The 19,269-nt window shown below is 41.3% G+C and overlaps 1 protein-coding gene across 3 annotated transcripts in view; it reads left to right on the top strand.

Annotated features, from left to right (window-relative positions):
* Nucleotides 1–1,430: 1,430 nt before the first annotated feature.
* Nucleotides 1,431–19,269, top strand: part of nav1a (neuron navigator 1a) — an 81,908-nt gene continuing 64,069 nt past the window's right edge. For 2 of the 3 annotated variants that reach the window (XM_088407718.1, XM_088407716.1), the window contains exons 1-2: nt 16,527–16,585; nt 16,799–17,605. In XM_088407718.1, the coding sequence (XP_088263844.1) occupies nt 16,804–17,605 (802 nt within the window). In that variant the 5' untranslated portion in view covers nt 16,527–16,585; nt 16,799–16,803. Of the gene's footprint in view, nt 1,493–3,116; nt 3,281–5,807; nt 6,671–7,819; nt 7,912–16,526; nt 16,586–16,798; nt 17,606–19,269 lie in introns of those variants that run through there. The other variant, XM_088407717.1, reaches the window with a different exon arrangement.

The following is a 19,269-nucleotide window of genomic DNA, read 5'->3' as shown; positions in this document are numbered from 1 at the left end:
TGGTACGCATACCCAGCATTTGAAATCCACTAATGTAACATTATGCATTTAGAAAATTAACATTGATTTTAAATTCAGTAAAGTTAGGGAAAATATTGCTTCAATTAAGATATGTTGCACTTAAAGGTTAAATAAAATGTAAACTTGTTTTTCTCCTCAAAATGAGCAGTTATAGATTAAATAGGAATGTATTAAAAAGTTAAATACAACTGGACTATGTATGTACTATTATTAAAATGAAATAAAATACGGTCATGAATTGAATAATAAAAACTTGAGACCACATGCATAGCGACAAGCACCATTTTAACATGTATAAATCTTCGTTTTATGTTATTCTTTCATGTACAACTAGAGGGAGCCTGCAAGTCACGAGAGGCGCCTATTCTGCGTTTTGAGAAACAATGCCTAGATAACATCTTTGCTGTTCGTAGTTTATGAGCTCTCCACAAGGTCATGTATGAGATGTCTGCACAGCCTTCTAAACAGGTGTAAGACTGTAGGGAAATAACGTTTCCTTTAAGATCATTTGCCTTTAGCCCCTACTTCTTCCGCTACAGTGGATAAGAGTGTCGTTGTATGCATCTCATGCTCTCACACTGAAGAAGTGGCGCAAATTTAATAAATGATCGATGGGCCATTCTCATGCCTCTTCCTATCTTGGCTCAAGTCTTGTGTAATTTCATTTATTCTATTTTATATATATATATATATATATATATATATATATATATATATATATATATATATATATATATATATATATATATAGGCGGCTCTAGAAAATCTCTTAAAGCCACCTTAAAAAATGACTTGATTGCTAGGTTTTTACCCTTGTGCAATATTTTGCTTAATCTTGTGATTTTTGCAAGAGGTGATCATATCAAAGGGAAGGCATTGAAAGAAAGCAGTAGGGAGCTGAAATTTCATCCAGATGATGATAACATGTCAAAGTTCAACATGACAAGACCACTTAGTTATCACACTACCAGGTGTGTGCCATCCATTGGCTAAAATACTGTGAGAAAGATGAGGGATAACATTTTTTAAAAAAAGACCTCCCCCAAAAAAATCAAAACTCTGCACAAGGGTTAATTACTCACACAATGTAGGCATAGTTGTGAGACTAGACGTAGACAGACAAACACATACACAACCAAGGCATCCAGCTAATGGAGTGGGCCGCCTTTGCTGTAGCCGGTCTTGTATTTCATCACAGACGGGGGAGGGAGCACAGCCAACAGGTCCATTACAAGCGGGGAAATAGTGATTGTGATAAAGGGGAGGGAAAGTAGACCAAAGGGGCGGGGCCACGGCTGCAGGCGTACTGCGGCAGCAGCGGAGCGGCATGACGTCAAGGTGGAGTAGAATGTCACACATGGAGACACACACTTGCTCAGAGGTAGGAAGGAGCACAGGCAGGGATTGAGGTAGATGCTGGCAGATCGGAGGCAAACTCACTTGCTGATTTGAGTCCTCATGCATAAATCGGGTGAGTGTTTTTTCACATTTTGTTTAGCTGATCCATGATACTTACTTCTCTACCGGCGATACTTTGCCAAATTTTGCTAAGGTGTTTGTAGGTTGATGTAATGAGAGGGGACTTTATGACATACTTGAAAAGGGATTGAAAAGGGGAGCTGGGGTGGGGGAGACAGATCCCGTTACCAGGCGTGATGCCATCGGCCTGAGTCAGCATCATATTGACTTATGAGTCAGTGCACCATTTAGTGTCCTTCTCTGACAAATCGTATTGCTCATGATCAAGTTGGAGCCATATTTATTTGATACTTATTCAGCCCTTTTCAGTGGTAAATAAGTTAATAATCAGTTGACTATACACAATCAGGATTTTGACAAACAGCAAGTTTAAAAATCACTGATCACACAATTGCACAATGTCTCAATAAAAATATAAAATATTTATAAAATACAGTATGTGTAAAATGAAAAATGTTTGCAATGGTTTAACCATGACCACCATGCCCAAAAGGGACAGAACTACGGATAAAAACATCAATGACCCCTAACTTGTATTCAAGAACTGCCCTTACATAAAGTGAAAGTTCAGTCAGGTCAAACAAAAACAAATTGAGAGAGATATCATAGATGCAACTACTTACTGTGGTTAAGTTGCTATACTTTAATTAAATGACTTTACGGCACCACAAATGAACTGATGCAACAGCAAACATTCCTAGAAATTATGCTGTAAACAGTCATGTCAGTGCCCCTCAAAACCTTCATACAACATAGAACTTTCAGAAGAGATCAATGACATCATTGACCTCTCCGCAAATTAAGACATTGCAACTACTGAACTTGCATAAAATGGCAATCATCAGGTGATTAGGATGTAAATCTAATATTTAGTCTATAATTAATTTTATAACTTCTTTTTTTTTTTTCTTCACTGGTGGTCCTAGAAAGTTTTGCTTGGGGTGGCGAAGGAGTAGCAGGAGGTTCTGAAGAGCTGGAGCGTAGTCTAAACACTTTTATATACACTATGCCGACAATCTCAGGAACATTTTGGATACAAAATTTGAATTAACACCTTTAAAAATGCATTTTGACTTCACATGGGCTTAGGTAATAACCAGTCATGACTCAGCTTGCAAAAGATCACATGACCAGACTTGGAAAGCAGGTGAACTGTGATTGGTTGCAAATGTCATGTCATTTTCAGGTAGCTGTCAGTGGTAAAATGTGTTTTTGAAGGCACTCATTAATTTTACATGGAAAACAATGGTGATCAAATGAGTTGCGCACAAAATTCTAACTTTTTACTGCTGGAAATGGCTAAAGTATTGCTTTAATAGTGTGAGTCACAGCTACTGAAAATCCAGCTGACTCATGTTTGGTGCCTGAGTGGCACACTGAATTGATTGCTTTTAGAAACACGCCAGGAATGCCTGCTCAGGTTCACAAAAAGAGTTCAAAGCATTCTATGGATTTCATTCAAGGTTGTATGGTTTTCGCTTACAATTCTATAAATGTCTTTTTCCTGCTGAATGATGACAACACTGCTTTAGGCCAGGAAAGTGACTTTGAAAGTGAGTCACTTTTGTGCGGGCTTCTCCGTGATTGGCTCATGGTGTTTTTCCTGTTTGTCACAGCTTCCTGTCTTGGTGAACGGCTGGCCTGTGCACACCAATGAGACGGCAGCTGCACGGATGCAGCCGTGATCCAGGAAAAAACAGCCCATTGTTCCTGGGACGTCGCACAAGTGTGACCTCCCTCCATCCGCGCCGGCAAAGACGTCGTAGGACCCCGCTGGCAGGTAGGACACTTTTTAGGGTCAGGGGGATTTGACATCTGTGCTTTTGTTCTAATCATAAGCAGCTTTCATATGTTTCATTAATCTGTTGTGACTTCTAGGAACACAGTTTCTCTTTTTGTCATTACATGAGCAAGTTACTAATTAAGCCAGACAATTGTGACCGTTGTTTTAGTTTTCATTCATTATAGGAAAGGAATCCCTAACCTATTGCAGAATAAACTATGAAGATAGCAGTCCCACCGATGCCAATTGATGTCCTTCAGTTGAGAGTGAGGCATGTGGTACAAGCTCATGTGTTGACTGTGTGATGAGTCAGTGGTCATCCCGAGGTTGTGCGTGCGTGTGTTGGATGGAGATGTCTGCTTCTATGAGCTGGCACGATCACAGAGACCTTCTCATATATATATATATATATATATATATATATATATATATATATATATATATATATATATATATATATATATATATTAGAATTATTTCTTTTGTTTTCCTTGCAATGTGCTTTACTTATAAAAGACAAAAGTTGTTCCAAGAATACTGTACTCTAGTGGAGGCAAGAGTTGTTGTTGTTGACACAATCTCCAGCAGATGTCAGTATTACACTGATATTTACGATAGCGCATCAGGGCACAAATCTCACGTTGAATCGTTTGGGTTTATTTCAAATCACCCGAAAAGATATGTCTGCCGCTTGTGTGATCAGCGCTGCCTCATAATAGACAGTTAGTTTTGTCTCAAAATGTTTCATTAAAAAAAAAAACAAAAAAAACAACTCCTTAAAATCCATAGTATGAAGTAAGTATTTAGGTTCCTCAAATTTACCACAATAGTACTGTAATTGCTCAACTCAGCTTTATTAATCTAGTTTAAAAGCTGCTGTGCCTGGGGTCAAATCAGTAATGCAATTACAAACTAGTGTGAAAACACTTGTAAGTTAATAACACGATTTAAACCTACAAAATCGTGAACAATAAATGAATACAAAGAATATAACATACAAACATAATACAATCTCATTTTGAATAGAAAACAAAAGAACACAAATCTGAAGATGAAACTTGTTACATTAGATAAATACATTTATTTTTTGAATCCATATCATAAGGATCGCCCTGTTCATAGTCACTCAATCCCTCCGTTCTTCTACCCATGTGACACAGCAGCCCAAAAATATAAAATGGCACATGTATAATTTTGTTAGAATGAACATTGTCTTACTCGTGTTTCATGGGATATAACTAACATTTTATCAAGCCACATCCATCCATCGGCACTTAGCACTCGGGAGTTTTGTTTACTTTCTTGGAAATGTCAACTTGTCAAAAAAAAAAAAATGAAAGAAAGAAAGAAAGAAAGAAACAAGTCTCAGTTTTAACACCCCCTCTGCAAATTCAAAATCAAACCAGAAAAATTACAGACCTTGCCATGTACTTATTTTATGACAAAGATTATTTTGTAACAAGTTTTGTTCCTATGTCCTTTTTGCACAGCCTGTACTCAATGTGCTTTTTGTACGTGGAAATATCACAAGTACTTGTGCCTGCAGTGTTTTTGTTAACAAAGCATCAGTTCAACACTTGTACTTGTTGTGCTTACATAACTGAACCAAGTCTAGACACATGACAGCGACCTCAAACACACACATACCAAACTTCCTCATTTGTTGAATCAATTCCACTTTTCATGAGAATTTGGCTTTTTATTTTCTAGTGGCAAATCTACATTATTTTACAACTTTCCTCATTTGTTATATTTTTGGCATTCCACCACCAGCCCACTGTATACTTTTATGTAGCTGCAGGAGTGCCATTGTCCTGAGTTTGGGTATCGATTCCTCGAATAAAGCCAGGTATCTATGCTCAGCCGTCCCTAGTTATGTTTTTAATTCAATGTCATTGTACTTATATTTCTCGTTGTGTTTATGGTTTTAAACACAGCTTTTAAAAATACTGGTGGAGCAAGATTGATTCTGTTAATACAAATTCAACTTCACCGGTATCATAGTTTCCATGCTGAAACGCTTGGGATAAATTTTCCCCCAAGTCTCCTGATAATAAGGTTTATGAGGCAGAGAAAATCATTTTGCGATTTCTTCCTCCCTCCCAGATGTCGTGATCCTTCATCATTTTTCTGTTTTGTTGTAGTATTTTCTTCTGTTCCCATCTCGAATGATACATACAATTTGTATTGGCTTTAGTTCTAATAATGTTCTTGAGAGTTTTTTGTCGTTTCCCAATTAGACTTTGAGGCCCATCAGAGACACTGACTAGCTGGACTGCAATGAAAATCGTGTGCTACTTCATTATACTGAGAAAATCATCTATCAAAGCGCTTTTGAGCCATAAGCATGTCCCTGGACATTACAGCTTTTTGCAGCAGGCCAAATTGATTGCACGCTTTCTCCAAAGTTGTTCTCAAAACAAGCTCAACCCATGCTGACTCGGTTTGTCATATGGGTTTGATTCATATGCTGATTATTCAGTTCTTGTACAGGACTTGAGTAACACCATTATTTCTCCTTTAGCGACTTCCCCATTAGGTCATGATGAGCGGGGGCGTCAACGTGAGGTCCACCCTTCGCCCGCCTGCCCCATCGGGAATCCCTCTCCCACGCACGTCTTTCCCCACCTCCCAAAAAACGGGCAGGCACAAAAGGACCAGCGAGCTGCCCAGAGCTTTGACGCCGACCTCCAAACGCACCCCAACACATACACCCACTGCGTCGCCGTTACTTGGGCCTCGGAGGTCCGGCCTTCCTAAGTCAACAAATGTTGGCCTCAAGCCTCCGCTGGTCCACCAAGCAGGTGCTCAGCACGCTTTCCACACATCATCCTCGGCCCACAATAGTCCGCTGACTCAGCGCCGGCCACCGCCGCCAAACTCCAAAGACATTCTGGATCTGGGAAAACCCATGCAGATTCAGACGGACTTTTCACTTGATGGTAATTGTAATAGAAGTTTGTGCACCAATCAAAACCAAACATGGGGTACTACCAGCCTACGTCCTCCACTCCAGTTGAGCAAAGGAGAGCATGTCACTTCAGGGTCGATTGATAATGTAGTAGGAAGTGAAGAAGACACTCCAAAAATGGAATCAGCCCAGTCCAGTAACTCCACCAACGGCAATATCTACCAAGCTCCCACTCAAATTACCCATCAGGAAGCCGTCACCGGTCTCAGCGACTGCCCCGCCCAATCAGATGAGGAGATGGGGACGCCCGAGGATTCGAGTGCGGTTTCCTCGACCAGTCTTCCGCTGCTTCCACCGGGCATGCCCGCCATGCCTGTGGCACGTAAGCCAACTTTAAATACGCAAAAGGAGCCCGCTCCCTCAGAGACACAAGCGCTGAAAGTCAACATGGCAACAGTTGCTCCTTTCAGTTTCAGGTTAGTGGTCCTCATCGTCATTCGCTTGGCAAGCTTTCATGGGGAACTCAGTTTTTGCTGAGTTAGGTCTGACAGCTGTTTTTAAAGGGGAAGTCACAACAACAGCAAATCTTGCACTAGTCTAAATTCTGAATAATATTGTGTTTGTGGACAATGAACTGAAGTGGCAAATTCCACCTGTTTTCATCATTTTTTTCACTGGCTGTCACCCAAAAATGACTCAGAATCAGATACTCCCCCAGCCATACCTGTTGAAAAAGTACACCTGTAGTGAATGAGTTAAATGCCACAATCAAGTATTTAGTAACTACTGTAAGCGTGTTTTGTAAACCACTCATGCAGGTTTTGCCGCTCGTGCAAAACCTAGATTTTATAGTATGTGTGATTTATGCTCATTTTCAATTTGTTGGCTTTTGAAACTACAAATTGATTGAATTATTCGATTTATTGTATTGTCCAGCCCTGATTACAAGGTTTCAAGAAAAGCCATCACTAATCCTCTTTGTTGCTATTATGCTAGCTTTCTTTTAGCAGGTCTTGATAGCACTGACCAAGTGGGAGCTGCACACACCTCACACTGCACTGTGATTTGCACAAACCAGTTTCCTTGTTGCTATACATGAGTCAAATCAGAATGGACTTTTCTTACCGCAGTTTTATGTTAGCAAAACAGTCAAATTTATCTTGTTGCCGAGAAAAAAAAACAAACTTGATGTGTTAGTAAGAAACTCCTCAACATGGCAATTTTAGTTCAATCAGCATGTGAATCTAACCCAGATTTTTTTTACCCTGTCTATATTTCATGTTGAAGACGTGTCATGTTCCTCTGTTTGACCTCCCACTGTACTCACATCCACTCAGGGTAATGAACGCGAGTCCCAGTGACTTGTTGCGGGATTTCACTCTCATTCTTGTGTATCTCACAGAAACACACACACACACACACACACACACACACACACACACTTGATGCTTTCTGGAGCAGAGATGATCATTCAAGTGTCAAGTAGAAAGCCTTTAAGGCAAGATGAGTACACTCTAGTTCATAGTCCCTCAACATAGCTAAAGGAAGGAACAAATACAAATGTTGTTTGTTTAGATGTGTGGTGTAAGTAGAGTGATTGAGTGTTCTGCGTGTTCTGTTGACAGGCTGCAGGTGCAAGAAGGCGAATTGTCACTGGATGAACTGAGCGACTGTTCATCTGGATCCATAGAGATCTGCTGCGATGACCTGACACCAGGTTAGACCAATTCTCTCTTCAAACATCTATTGTTTTCAATCATCTATTCTATCTGTTTGGTCGGGGTGAGATCACTAAGCGCTAATAGATTCATTTTTGCCATGTCTGGGTGCGATAGTTTACCATCAAGTCAAACCAATCGTGCCAAAGACTGCTATTTGACTCCCATTCTTGAAGCAGAATTGACGAAGGGAAAAGCTGCCTCAGTCCAAGTAAACGTTTCCTCCTCATCAGGCTTTGGCCGCCATGTCTGAAGTAAGGTGGCACGATTTGGAATGTGTGCCTCAGCCTGCGGCTGCGCTGACTGCACTGGGTCAAGATGAGGAGATGGAAAGTAGAGAAGTGACAGTGGTGATGTGGGTCAGTCGTCTGATGGAAAAAAAAAAAGGATTTGCAGCCAGGCGGTCTTATATGCACATTGATTTCAACTTTCGAACCCCTCTTCTCACACAATCTTCTGTTGCTCTGTTGACCAGAGCTTACCAATCTATTGACCCATTTTACATGACTAAAGTCTAATGGGTTTTACTGAAATGATGATCAATTTACCATACTCACAAATTGACCTAGTGTGAAATCTTTGCTTTAAGGTTTAACTGAACACAAAAACTGATATAGTCATAGGAAGCCACCTCTCATTCTGTTCAATGAGGGGCAACAAGTGAAACAAAAGTAAGGCCCTACCGATATGATTTTTTATTAGGCTGATTTTTGGTATAGTAAAATACTGATTACTGATTAATCAGCTGATCAATTAAAAAATATAATAGTACATAAACTAGCATTTGTTTCCACCCCACTGCATTTCATTGTGTCCGTTATATACAGATTTTGACGACCCACAGAATGCATTGCGTGGCACAATTGATGAAGCTGTCGGGACGTTAATCCTTGTCATATGTGTTACTCGTAGTTGAATGGCCATTTTATGATGTTTATTGTTGATTATTCAATCAATTAATTAATTGATCAGACAAGAAAAAATGCAGTAACATTAAAAAGTTGAGAAATGTGATCTTGGTCCCGGGCATTCTTAAGCCTCCAAGTGAATGTCAAAAAACGTATAAAATTTATTTTGTAATTGTTTAGTTGTTGATTAATTGTGGCGCTTTTAAATCTCGGTATCACATTTAAGTGAGTGGGTGTACTTGCCATATGAAATAGGAATGTCCAAAATAGTCTTTTATTATACCTATAATTTCAGTTTTCTGTTTATTTTGTTGTTAAACCACACATGATTAGACGATGCTGCCAAGGTGTTCTTCGGTAGCCTTTTTTTATATAATAAAGGTTATTCACTTGCTGGTTGGTGGAAGAGCATTCTCAAACTACAGCACTGCTCTTAGAAGGCCTTTTGTTGTCTTTGCATGATGGTTTTGGTCATCTTGTAATTGATCCTTCACTGGGGTTTGAATGGCATCTAAAGTGTTTTCGCAAGGCGCATTTGCAAGCATATGGTGGTAGGGCTGTGATTGTATTATCGATGATTTTAAAAGCACTGTTAGGAAGGGAGAGGGAGCGTACAGTTGCATGGAAGGACAGCAGAAAGAATGATGAAAAGAGGTCTGAGAAGGTGAGGAAGATCATAAACTGTCTTTATCTTGTGTACGGATTAGAAAAACACAGGAAAAATAGAATGCTTTTTATTTGATTATTTATTCATCTATTGTGTCATTCACCATGAATAAGTTATATAGCTGTATTTTTTAAATGCGAGACAACAAAACCGTCTTTTATCATATTCTGAATCCAATGAAGACGCTGACATAAAATGTGTCTGCAGTGCCATATGGTCTTTCAATTTGACCTCAGCCTTACTGACCTTGCCACTCTCTAGAGATGATGTGCAGAATGTGTGTGTGAGTGTGGGGGGGGGGGGGGGGGGGGAGATGAATGTCTGACCATCCACAGATGGTGTTTTGAATGATGGATGTATGGTAGATCGTATCTTTTTCCAGCAAGGGAATTGTCTTTCCATTATCTCTGTCTTTCTTGCATGCACACACACCCGGGTTATACGTTACTTCCAGTCCCAGAAAAATCTTCTCAAGGATATTAAACATATGTATGGAAAACTGACATACATGTGTGAGTGTACACACGCACGCACCTGGTTTTATTCCCTGACATCATTTTACGTACAGATGTGCACCTGAATTCATGACTACCAGATCTGTGAATTGCTGAAGGAATACTTCATAAAGTCAGTTCTTATGAATGTGAATAATAAATAAGTTTCATAGTATATGTCTTTCAAATGAAATTTCTAAGATCGGATGGTGGGCTATAACCACAATATTGCAGGGCAAATATGAGTGTTGTTATAATAAGTCTTATTTTAGCAACATGACAAGTGGCCATGATCTTTGTGGAATTTTCCCAAAAAACATGGAGAAAGCTTCAAAATATTCCCTAACAAAGACAAAAAAAAATAAAATAAAAAGATCGCTTTCATACATGATCTGTTTAATTGCACTGCCCACACCGCGTCATCTTCCATTCACGCTAGTTTAGTCGAGCCTTTGGGTCGAGTGTCAGTGTGTGAAACATGCCACTAACTTTGACCCGTTGACGTCTCGGAATTTTAGCCTGTCAAAAAAATTGTTAAATATTTTTTAACTTAAACTTGTCAGCCAGAGAAGTTATCAAAGTATAAGGCAAAATGGACGTTTTGAGATAATGTCGAAAAATTTCGGTTCACTACATTTTTTTTATTTTTTTTCAATTATTATTAAAAAAAAAAGTCAGCTGGGATAGACGCTAGGAAGCCTACGTCCCTTGTGAGGATAAGCGGCTTGAGAAAATGGATGGATGGATGGATGGATGCATGGAATGAAGGAAAGCAATAACTATGAACTGATTTGCGGATCAATAAACTTTGTGCCTGCAAATCGTTGTAAAGCTTGCAATTGATTATATCATTTAGCCCACATACATTAGATTATGTTTTTACCCTTTCTTGTTAAAGTGACATTAAGTAGAATTTTGGGCCATCTAAACAAAGAGAATGCAATGATTTTGAAGCACATGAATTATCTCAGAGAGATCACACCTTTTAACTCCGTTTGTCAAGTTCTGCTCCTTTGGGTATCCGTAGCACAAAGATGGCAGTCAAACATGTCAGCCTCCTATTAGGTAGATGGAACCTATGTAATGTAATTATGGATTACTCGACCTATGGTTCTATAAAAATTTTAAAATTGCTCTTATAGAACATATATATTTTTTGAATATTATTGAAATGTACTGTCATTTTTTTCTAAATGAATCAATTTTTTGCTAAATCTTACACGCTGTCCTTTTTAATAAAAGATCTACTGTGAGCCTGAGTTGTCATCATCAAACGTCAACATCTGAGCTGCTAGCTCCTGTCTCCTGTCAATAGGGACAGAGTAATGGATGCATTAGTTTGAGTGTTAGATAAAAAAGCAGAAAGGTAGATTGAATGAATGCCCACTCCAAATCCCTTGTGACCTCTGGGGTCACTCCCAACGCAGAGAGTCAAGTTATGGCGGACTCAGTCATGTGGCAAATCCACCATCAAGCAAGTCACGCTGTAACCGGGCAACCGGCTCAGGCATTGCAGCTTTGTGGACAACCTCGGGAACCCAATGAGAGCCAAACCAACTGCAAGAGCAGCGTTCAAAACAAATATTTTGTCTTTTTCCCAAGACGACAGTTGTTGCGGAGCTGCGGATGATTCATAATGAGTGTGTGACGTTCATCATGCTGTTTTCGTTAAGAGTCACATTTTAGGCCTCTCGGATACAGTCTTGCTATTGTCACGGATAGGCTATGAATGCCTGAATTCCCCAAATGCTTCAGCCATCCAGTCATGCTGGGTATTATCACTCTTCTCATTCATGAGTCAGAGTGCGCCACATGTTTGGTAGCTCACAGTTTGGCCCTAAAATTGGACCCTAATAGTCAAGTTAAGTATGAGTGTAGCTGTGTGTCATAGCTGAGTGTTCATTGCGATGTCCTGTGGACCCCCGAGCATTAGAGGCGCGCGCTAGCAGACATAAACAAAAGAAGCAGGAGGCCAAGCCGTAAGGCAGGATATCCCCTCTATGTCTTAAATGTTTCCTCTGCTTCTCTGGCTCACACTCACAAGATCCTTCCTCACCTGGTCCTGTTCCTCCTTGGCTTCCTTCTCTCCTAAATTTATTCCGTGTCCAATCAAATTAGTTTTGAAAGCTATATCTGCCGCATTTTCACATTTACTCTGAAAAAGAAATGGAATTTAGAGGCACTTTTACACAACAGGGAGTGAGTGCGTCTGTATAGTTTATTAAGATGAACGTGTGGTATGATTCTGTTATTTGTGGTATTCATCATCTCTTTGTAACTGTGCTTATTTGATTGTTTTTAAACTGGCCATTTCACAGCTCACTTTACTTTAATAAACTTTACATTACTTTACTAATCTGCATCAACGTTTCAATCTTGAAGTCAGTTAGTTTCATCTTGTCTTTCAGTCAGCCAATTTACAGAGGACTTTTGACTCGTCCAGTTTTCATTTATCTGCTGTACAAAAATAAACAAACTAGGTTAGCGGTTAACTTTGCTTACGTGGCCCATTCCGATCATTGGTCCAAAAAGATTCATTGCTACGTGAAGCGCTGTTTTCAGTTCCAGAATGTTTTGTTCAGTTATACGTAGGGAACAAACGAGAATATTATTCATATCACATTCACAATACTTCTGTCACTTCGTGACACTGTGTTACAACACTTATCGCAAGACAGCATGTGGCCAGAAAATGCCGCAAGCGCGTGGGAGTATTTGACCAAAAATGAGACCAGTAGCACAGTCACTTGAAAAAAATATTCAGTTATATTATGGTTGTGAATGACAAATAGTGAATTGAACCATGGCAGTTTATTCATTCAACTGAACATGATTGTTCAGTTATTGATGACCAAGTTAACGTGACTGTAGTCATCTTGGCTATAAAGCAATTGTAATTCATTCTCTGAAATGCAGCAATACAACAGACAAACATGTAGACCAGTTGGCTTATAGTTATGTCAGCAGAAAGAGCGTGTTGGACTGACGGACGTCCGAGGAACACCTGACAAAATGTCTATCCCAACTATTATTACGAAGGATTAAAAATACACTTCCGACATTCTTAATCCGTCGTTATTTTTTTGTTTTGTTTTTTAGAATTCCCTTTATTCATCGGCAAAGCAGGCATCCGTCGACGGCTAGTGCCGACGGGCTGCCCACCTCTTGTAATTGCGATTTTCTATGCTTTGAAGTTAAAATTTTTACTTCATGATCGTAAAACTGCCCCAAGAGAGCGACTGGTACAAGTATGAGCTGCTATTGCGAGTACCGATACCTTGAAATACGGTCAGGGGTCGGCCCAATACTAATACTTGACATAACCTCCCATCTTTTGCAGTGACTCTTTTCCAAACCGTTCTGAGACAAATGGGCGGAGTTGAGACACTCCGTCAATTTAGCTCCACTTCAGTCTAGCCTTTCAGCCTTGTATCTCTATGTACCTGCACTTAAAAGAAAGTGCCTTTTATTGTGAGTGTGTGTGCGTGTGTGAGCATTTTCTGCAAGCCTTAGCCAATTTCCCAAGGTAGCCGGTGGTCAGCCCTCATATTCCACACACACACACACACACACACACACACACACACACACACACACACATCTCGAACATGCAGAAAGTGTGTGCGGTAAGTGATGAATGCAAATAGTGAGCACTGGCATCCATCAGATGCTCAAACTGGCAGCTTCTCTGGTGGCAAGCCAGATTACTCAGGTAAGTTGCACACCCTGGACAGGCAGTGCGCTGTGTGTCTCTCAATGTGTGTGCGCTAAGTATAAAGAAAGTATGTTTACATGCGCTGTATATTAAAGTGATTAGTCAGCAGAGCCAAAGAGAGCACTGCAACAAACAAGTGGCTGTGTGCCGCCAACACACACTTAACACTGTGCGTGTGTGCTTTAAAAGCACCAGCGTGTGTGGACGTGTGCCCCCTGTGCCACACAGTCCTGCCTTGTGTGCAGCCGTTCACATATACCAAGGAAGGTGTAAACTCAGATGTACAGCACCTAATAACCTTAAATTGCACCTCTTACCCTTCAAACCTGCCTGCTATGGGACACAGATCCCCCGTAACTGTCACCGCACTCAGCTTGGACCTCAACATTGGACCCCTTTGATACAGTCAAGTTAGCTGACGCTAGCTAATGGCTTTCTGCAGACAACGGCTGGTGTTGACTATGCTTTATCGATCCTCATGCAACTTTTAATATGTATTCTTCTTTTACGCTATTGAAAGCCATTACGAATCTGAGCAAACATGAATGTTTAGACATTGTTTGGCTTGAATTAATCAATTGGGCTCAAAGTTTTAGAACCTCTTTGAATCAGTCGTTTTCAACAAAGACATTTTTGTCCAATTCCATGCTACTATCTTTTTATGTCAGTTTGGGAACATGAGCATGACTGTGCCTCATTGCCCCAAAGCAAAGTCTACAAAAGATGGATGCATATAGTTTCCCGTAAACAGTGTTATTGATGTCTTTATATGATAAGGTATTAAGCTTTGCCATCATTACTTGGCCTAATGGATTGGATGCTTTTTCTGTGTTCATGGCTCTCTATCTAATCAGCTCTCCACTTATCCAATGTCAGAAGAGGACCCAGGAATAGATTTTCACATTGGAAGCCAAGTTTTCACAAGTTGGGATGAGATGGAATGATGTCGTCGTAGTTGAACGCGGCAAAGCACCGCTGAAACCCTAGATGGGGACTTCTCTGGCCTTGTCTCATCAATGTGACACACTGGCAAAGATAGACCCACGCATACACACTACACACATCACACGCACAGACCGAAATATCTACACCAGCACCCACACGTGCACTTGCGCTTGCTTGAAACCAACACGTTATTACAATGGCCCGGAAATGGAGGAGATTGTGCTCCCATAGCTTAATGGCCTGTGCATCGAGAATGCATACTGTGGTGTGGTTCGGATTTGGACCAGGGATGGGGTGGGAGGAAGGAAATGGAGATGAGTGGATAGTTGATAGAGTGCAGGTGGAGGTTGTGCTGCTGGATTCAGGGCTGTTGTCTGCTAATTAAAACAAAAGGCTGTAAGCCTGGCCGCCCTTGTGCATTTGGGATTGCTTAATGTCCTGTTAAAACTGCAGTCCTATGGTCATCTCAAATAATTGCTGGTGGGCTTCCTGTGTTTTACACACTTAACCAAATCTGAATGGTTGCATTGTGTGGCAAATGGGATTGTGAAGGATTGGATGTCCATGTGGATTCTAATGGGAGGGGGTCTTTAATTCTGGTGGTTATTTTTGACATTGCGAAACAGTGAAGTCACACCGATTAGATTGATCAAATAGGGTACTTGAAGGTACAGTACTTCACAGGTATTTCAGATTTTTAGCAATGTTGCTCCAGCAAATCTACTTGTAATGTGATGCCAATTGTAATTTAATGCCATGACAAAAACAGCAGATGTTTCTTTTCAGATTAAGAGCAATTAATTGGAACTTGACAATAATTATTGGTACTAGACAAATGAAACATCAAGTCAAAATGGATTTTAACTCAATTGAAATAGAAATAGAAAATAATACAAAATTTCTTGGTGTAACAATTGATGAAAATTTATGCTGGAAACCACAAAGATAATATTCGTAAAAAAAAAAAAAGATCTAAAACTATAGCTATCCTTCTAAAAGGATCTTCTAAAGAAGCAATCAACTCATACATTATGCTGTTCATTATTACTGCCATCTAATGTGTGTTTCTTTAAAACTTTTCAACTATGGAATAATTATGATAATTTTCTCCGGGTACTCCAGTATCCTCAAACATTCCTATAAGCATGCACGGTATGTATACTGGACACTCCAAATTGCCGTTAGGTGTGTTCGCGAGTGTGAATCGTCATTCGTCGTCCTGCTGTTGGTTGGCAACCAGTTCCGAGTGTTCCCCGCCTGCTCCCCAAAGACAGCTGGGATAGGCACCAGCAGCCCCACAGCTCTTTCGAAGACAAGCAGTTTAGTAAATGTGTTTATGGATGGATGGATTTTTTTCCAGGATTGTCCAGCCCTTGAGGAGAGTTCAATGTAAATACCCCTGTGTTTGGCCTCACTGGAATATGAAATTGAACAGCATCTGTAGTGAGGAGTGAGGGAGGTTTTTATGAGGTACATTTATTAGACAAAGCTTTTAAAGATGGCATTTGTAATTCAGGTGACTTTAATTCATTTGAGGAGAAAAAAACTGAGCGTGGGGAAGAGGAAGGAAGGGATGGATGAATCAGCCAGTGGGAGGAGGGCGAGTCAGAGACGGCAAGACCGAAGGAAGACTAGCAGAGGACAAAGTGGAAGGCGGGTGAATGAGCCAGCGGGGGTCGGGTGAGCAAAGCAGTAAGCGAGGCTCAAACAGAGGGAGGAGAGACGGGGGCCAAGGGGGTGTTGCTGCTGTTGCGGCGACTTCTGCTGTCAGTTGGCTGCTGCCTGCCTCACGAGCAGGAGGAGATGCCGAGCGGGGAGCAAGCAGAGGTGCGGACAGAGGGCAGTCAGTGAGCGCCGCGTTTTGTTCCGCCGGCTCTATTGTCATCTGGTAGGAGGTGCCTTTCGATACTGGACGTACATCTGCAGATCCATGGATTGTCATATGTGAGTAAATGAAAGTGCTGGTGCCAATCTGTCCTGATACATTTGCCGTTTTTATCGGAGGGGTTTTGCACATCAGCATCTCCGGCGCGCTGCCGTAGAGGCAGAAAATCAAGTGGGCGCCGGTGTTTTTATCTCCTCCCGTCTTTCACACCATTAATTCTGGTCTGCTTGTGTGTGTATCAGAGCATGCCCCTGTTGTTTGGCTCTCTACAGGAGGAATGCTGGAGGCTAATGTGGCTAACATTAGCATGACAGCAAAGCCCAAAGAGCTGGACCTCAGGACTCCTGCTGTTTGCAGCCAGCTTTCTTCAGCCCAGTCCATGGCCTCAAGGAAGCCCCCAGCCAAGCCATCTGCCCTACCACAGGGGCCCTCACGTCCCTCCAGGTCAGAGCTGAAGGTCTACCGGCCAGCTAACGGATCCATTCCCGTTCCAGTCTCAAACCAATCCAAGCTACGCAAGCAGCGATCACTTAGCAACTTGGCTGTGCTCACTGATGCTGAGAAAAAGCTGCACCTGTACCAAAGCCCCAGGTGGAATGATGATTCGGGCCAGCCTGGTGCTGGCACCAACAAAGAAGGGCAGGCGACAACAGGTCGGCCCGGGACTGCTAAATCCACACTTTGTAGAACACTTTCAAAGTCAGAACAGTCCCTTTTCCAAGGAAAACCCAAAGCACTCAACTCACAAGCAGCGACATCGAATTTGGGCAAGATGAGCCGAATCCCAGCCCCTGGAAAACCACGGGGACCTTATGCTGAGGTCAAGCCCATTAGCAAGACATCAGAGGCAGGTCAGAGTCCGGTACCAGACCCAGTTAAGGCTAATGGTGCGGGTGGTACAGAAGATACTGGCACAAAACTTGGGGAGAGCGGAAGGTCTGCTCCTCTTTTAAATGAGGACAAGAAAGATAGTAAGGCGCATGAAGGACAGGACGATAAGGCCTTTTTGAAGGTTGACCCAGAGTTAGTGGTGACAGTTCTGGGGGACCTGGAGCAGCTGCTGTTCAGCCAAATGCTTGGTGAGTGCACTATATTCTAAGCTTGCTATGCTTTGGGTCAAAAACGAGCCCAATATCACTTAAGACATGTCTATAAATATGTCCGTAAAGACTTTGTTTTGTCTTATTGATTTTTGTTCTGAACTGCTAATGGGAGTGACTGCGAGATGGTAAATAATGTAACCAAGCCGTCAAAATTGGCTGTGACTGTAAAATGGCAAAATGTTTAATGGAGAGTTATGTCGATGCCTTATGAGGCCCAGAAGACGTAAGTCTTTCCGAAATGGGTAGTTTTTTATTCATGAGCAAGCGTTGGAGTGAGATTTATAGTCAAGATCACACCAACTGAGACCAATACATTATCGAGACTAGAGAGTAACAAGACCAGACCAAGACTTTTGGAGGTTCAGACCGAGACAATACCAGGACCTTTGGCGGTTCAGACCAAGACAAAGAGGAATTGCATAGTAAAAGCAATATGGCCATGATCTTGTTTAATTGTCGATATGTTTGAAATAAACCCAAATGCTTCTTTTCTTAATAGTACAATGAAACAAATCTCAAATATAGGCAAATTTGTTGGTTGACGTTTTCAAATAGTAGCATAATAGCTATAGCAAAGCAATAGTCGTGGTTTTTACCAGTCGTGATGAAAAATCCTGAGTCCACCCTGCCTGACATTGTGACGCTACAAAGTAAAAATGCACACGAGACCCTTTAAAAGTGGTCTGAGAACCAAGACCTTTATCGAGAACTATAACACTGCAGATCTGCCTCAGTGCCTCCAAATAATCGCATTTAAGCATTTGTCCAATGTTTAAATATGTTACCATGATCTTTCATGGTAACGTGTGAGTGGGACAAGTGGGCGTGGTCAGTTAGTAAATAAAGCTCCAGTATATTGAGTCATCCTTCAGCCACAGTGGGCTACGTATTTAGCCTTGTACCTCTCCCTCTCCGCCCTCGTGTTCGACCTCCAACCTCCTCTTTTATGTCCATTGATTTCCAGGCGACGGACAGATGGTCACCATCTACCTACCGATTCCTCCTCCCCCCGTTACTGCAGGCTACATTTAGGTGGAGAGATGGCTAATTTACACACAGTTTGTAAGAGTGACAGAAATATAAGCTCTAAAAAATAGTAGAATTTTATATCAATAAAGGATAATAAAAGAAATTCCTCAGACTCAATATCCGTCTGCAGACTGAGGCTTTTCTCATTTTGTTTTGCAGAGGATTTTGTCACACAAAGCACAGCAGGTGTGTGGGTGAAGTGCCCGGAAGGCGCTCGTGAGTTTTTACCTTTGCCGTCGGGAGAGGCTAATTGTAACTTGCATGATCTTTTATCATATCCCCATTTCCATTGGGACGTGCAGCTAATTGGTTTCGGCCCTGCGTGCTCTGTCATATAGGAAGATCCAGTATATGCAGTTCCTCTGCTCCCCTCATTCCGCTTTCTCATTTGTCTGTCATGACATTGATGCTTCCTGTTCTGTGTCATGTCAGGATAAATCTCAACTTTAACTTGACCCCAGCCTGTTTGCCTTGTCCTGTTTGCTTCTGGCATCAAAATGGGTTCCATCTTGTTTTGTGACAGATAGCATTATGCAATGTGACATTGTTCTCTCCAGATAAGCCTTTAGCAGTAGGCCAAGCTAATGTAGGACACCGCTGAGGTCCAATCG

The sequence above is a fragment of the Hippichthys cyanospilos genome, chromosome 2, assembly GCF_059441005.1.
Source record: "Hippichthys cyanospilos isolate Australia breed blue-spotted pipefish chromosome 2, RoL_Hcya_1.0, whole genome shotgun sequence".
Classification (NCBI taxonomy): Eukaryota; Metazoa; Chordata; class Actinopteri; order Syngnathiformes; family Syngnathidae; genus Hippichthys; species Hippichthys cyanospilos.
This window is presented reverse-complemented; position numbering and strand designations above follow the sequence as displayed.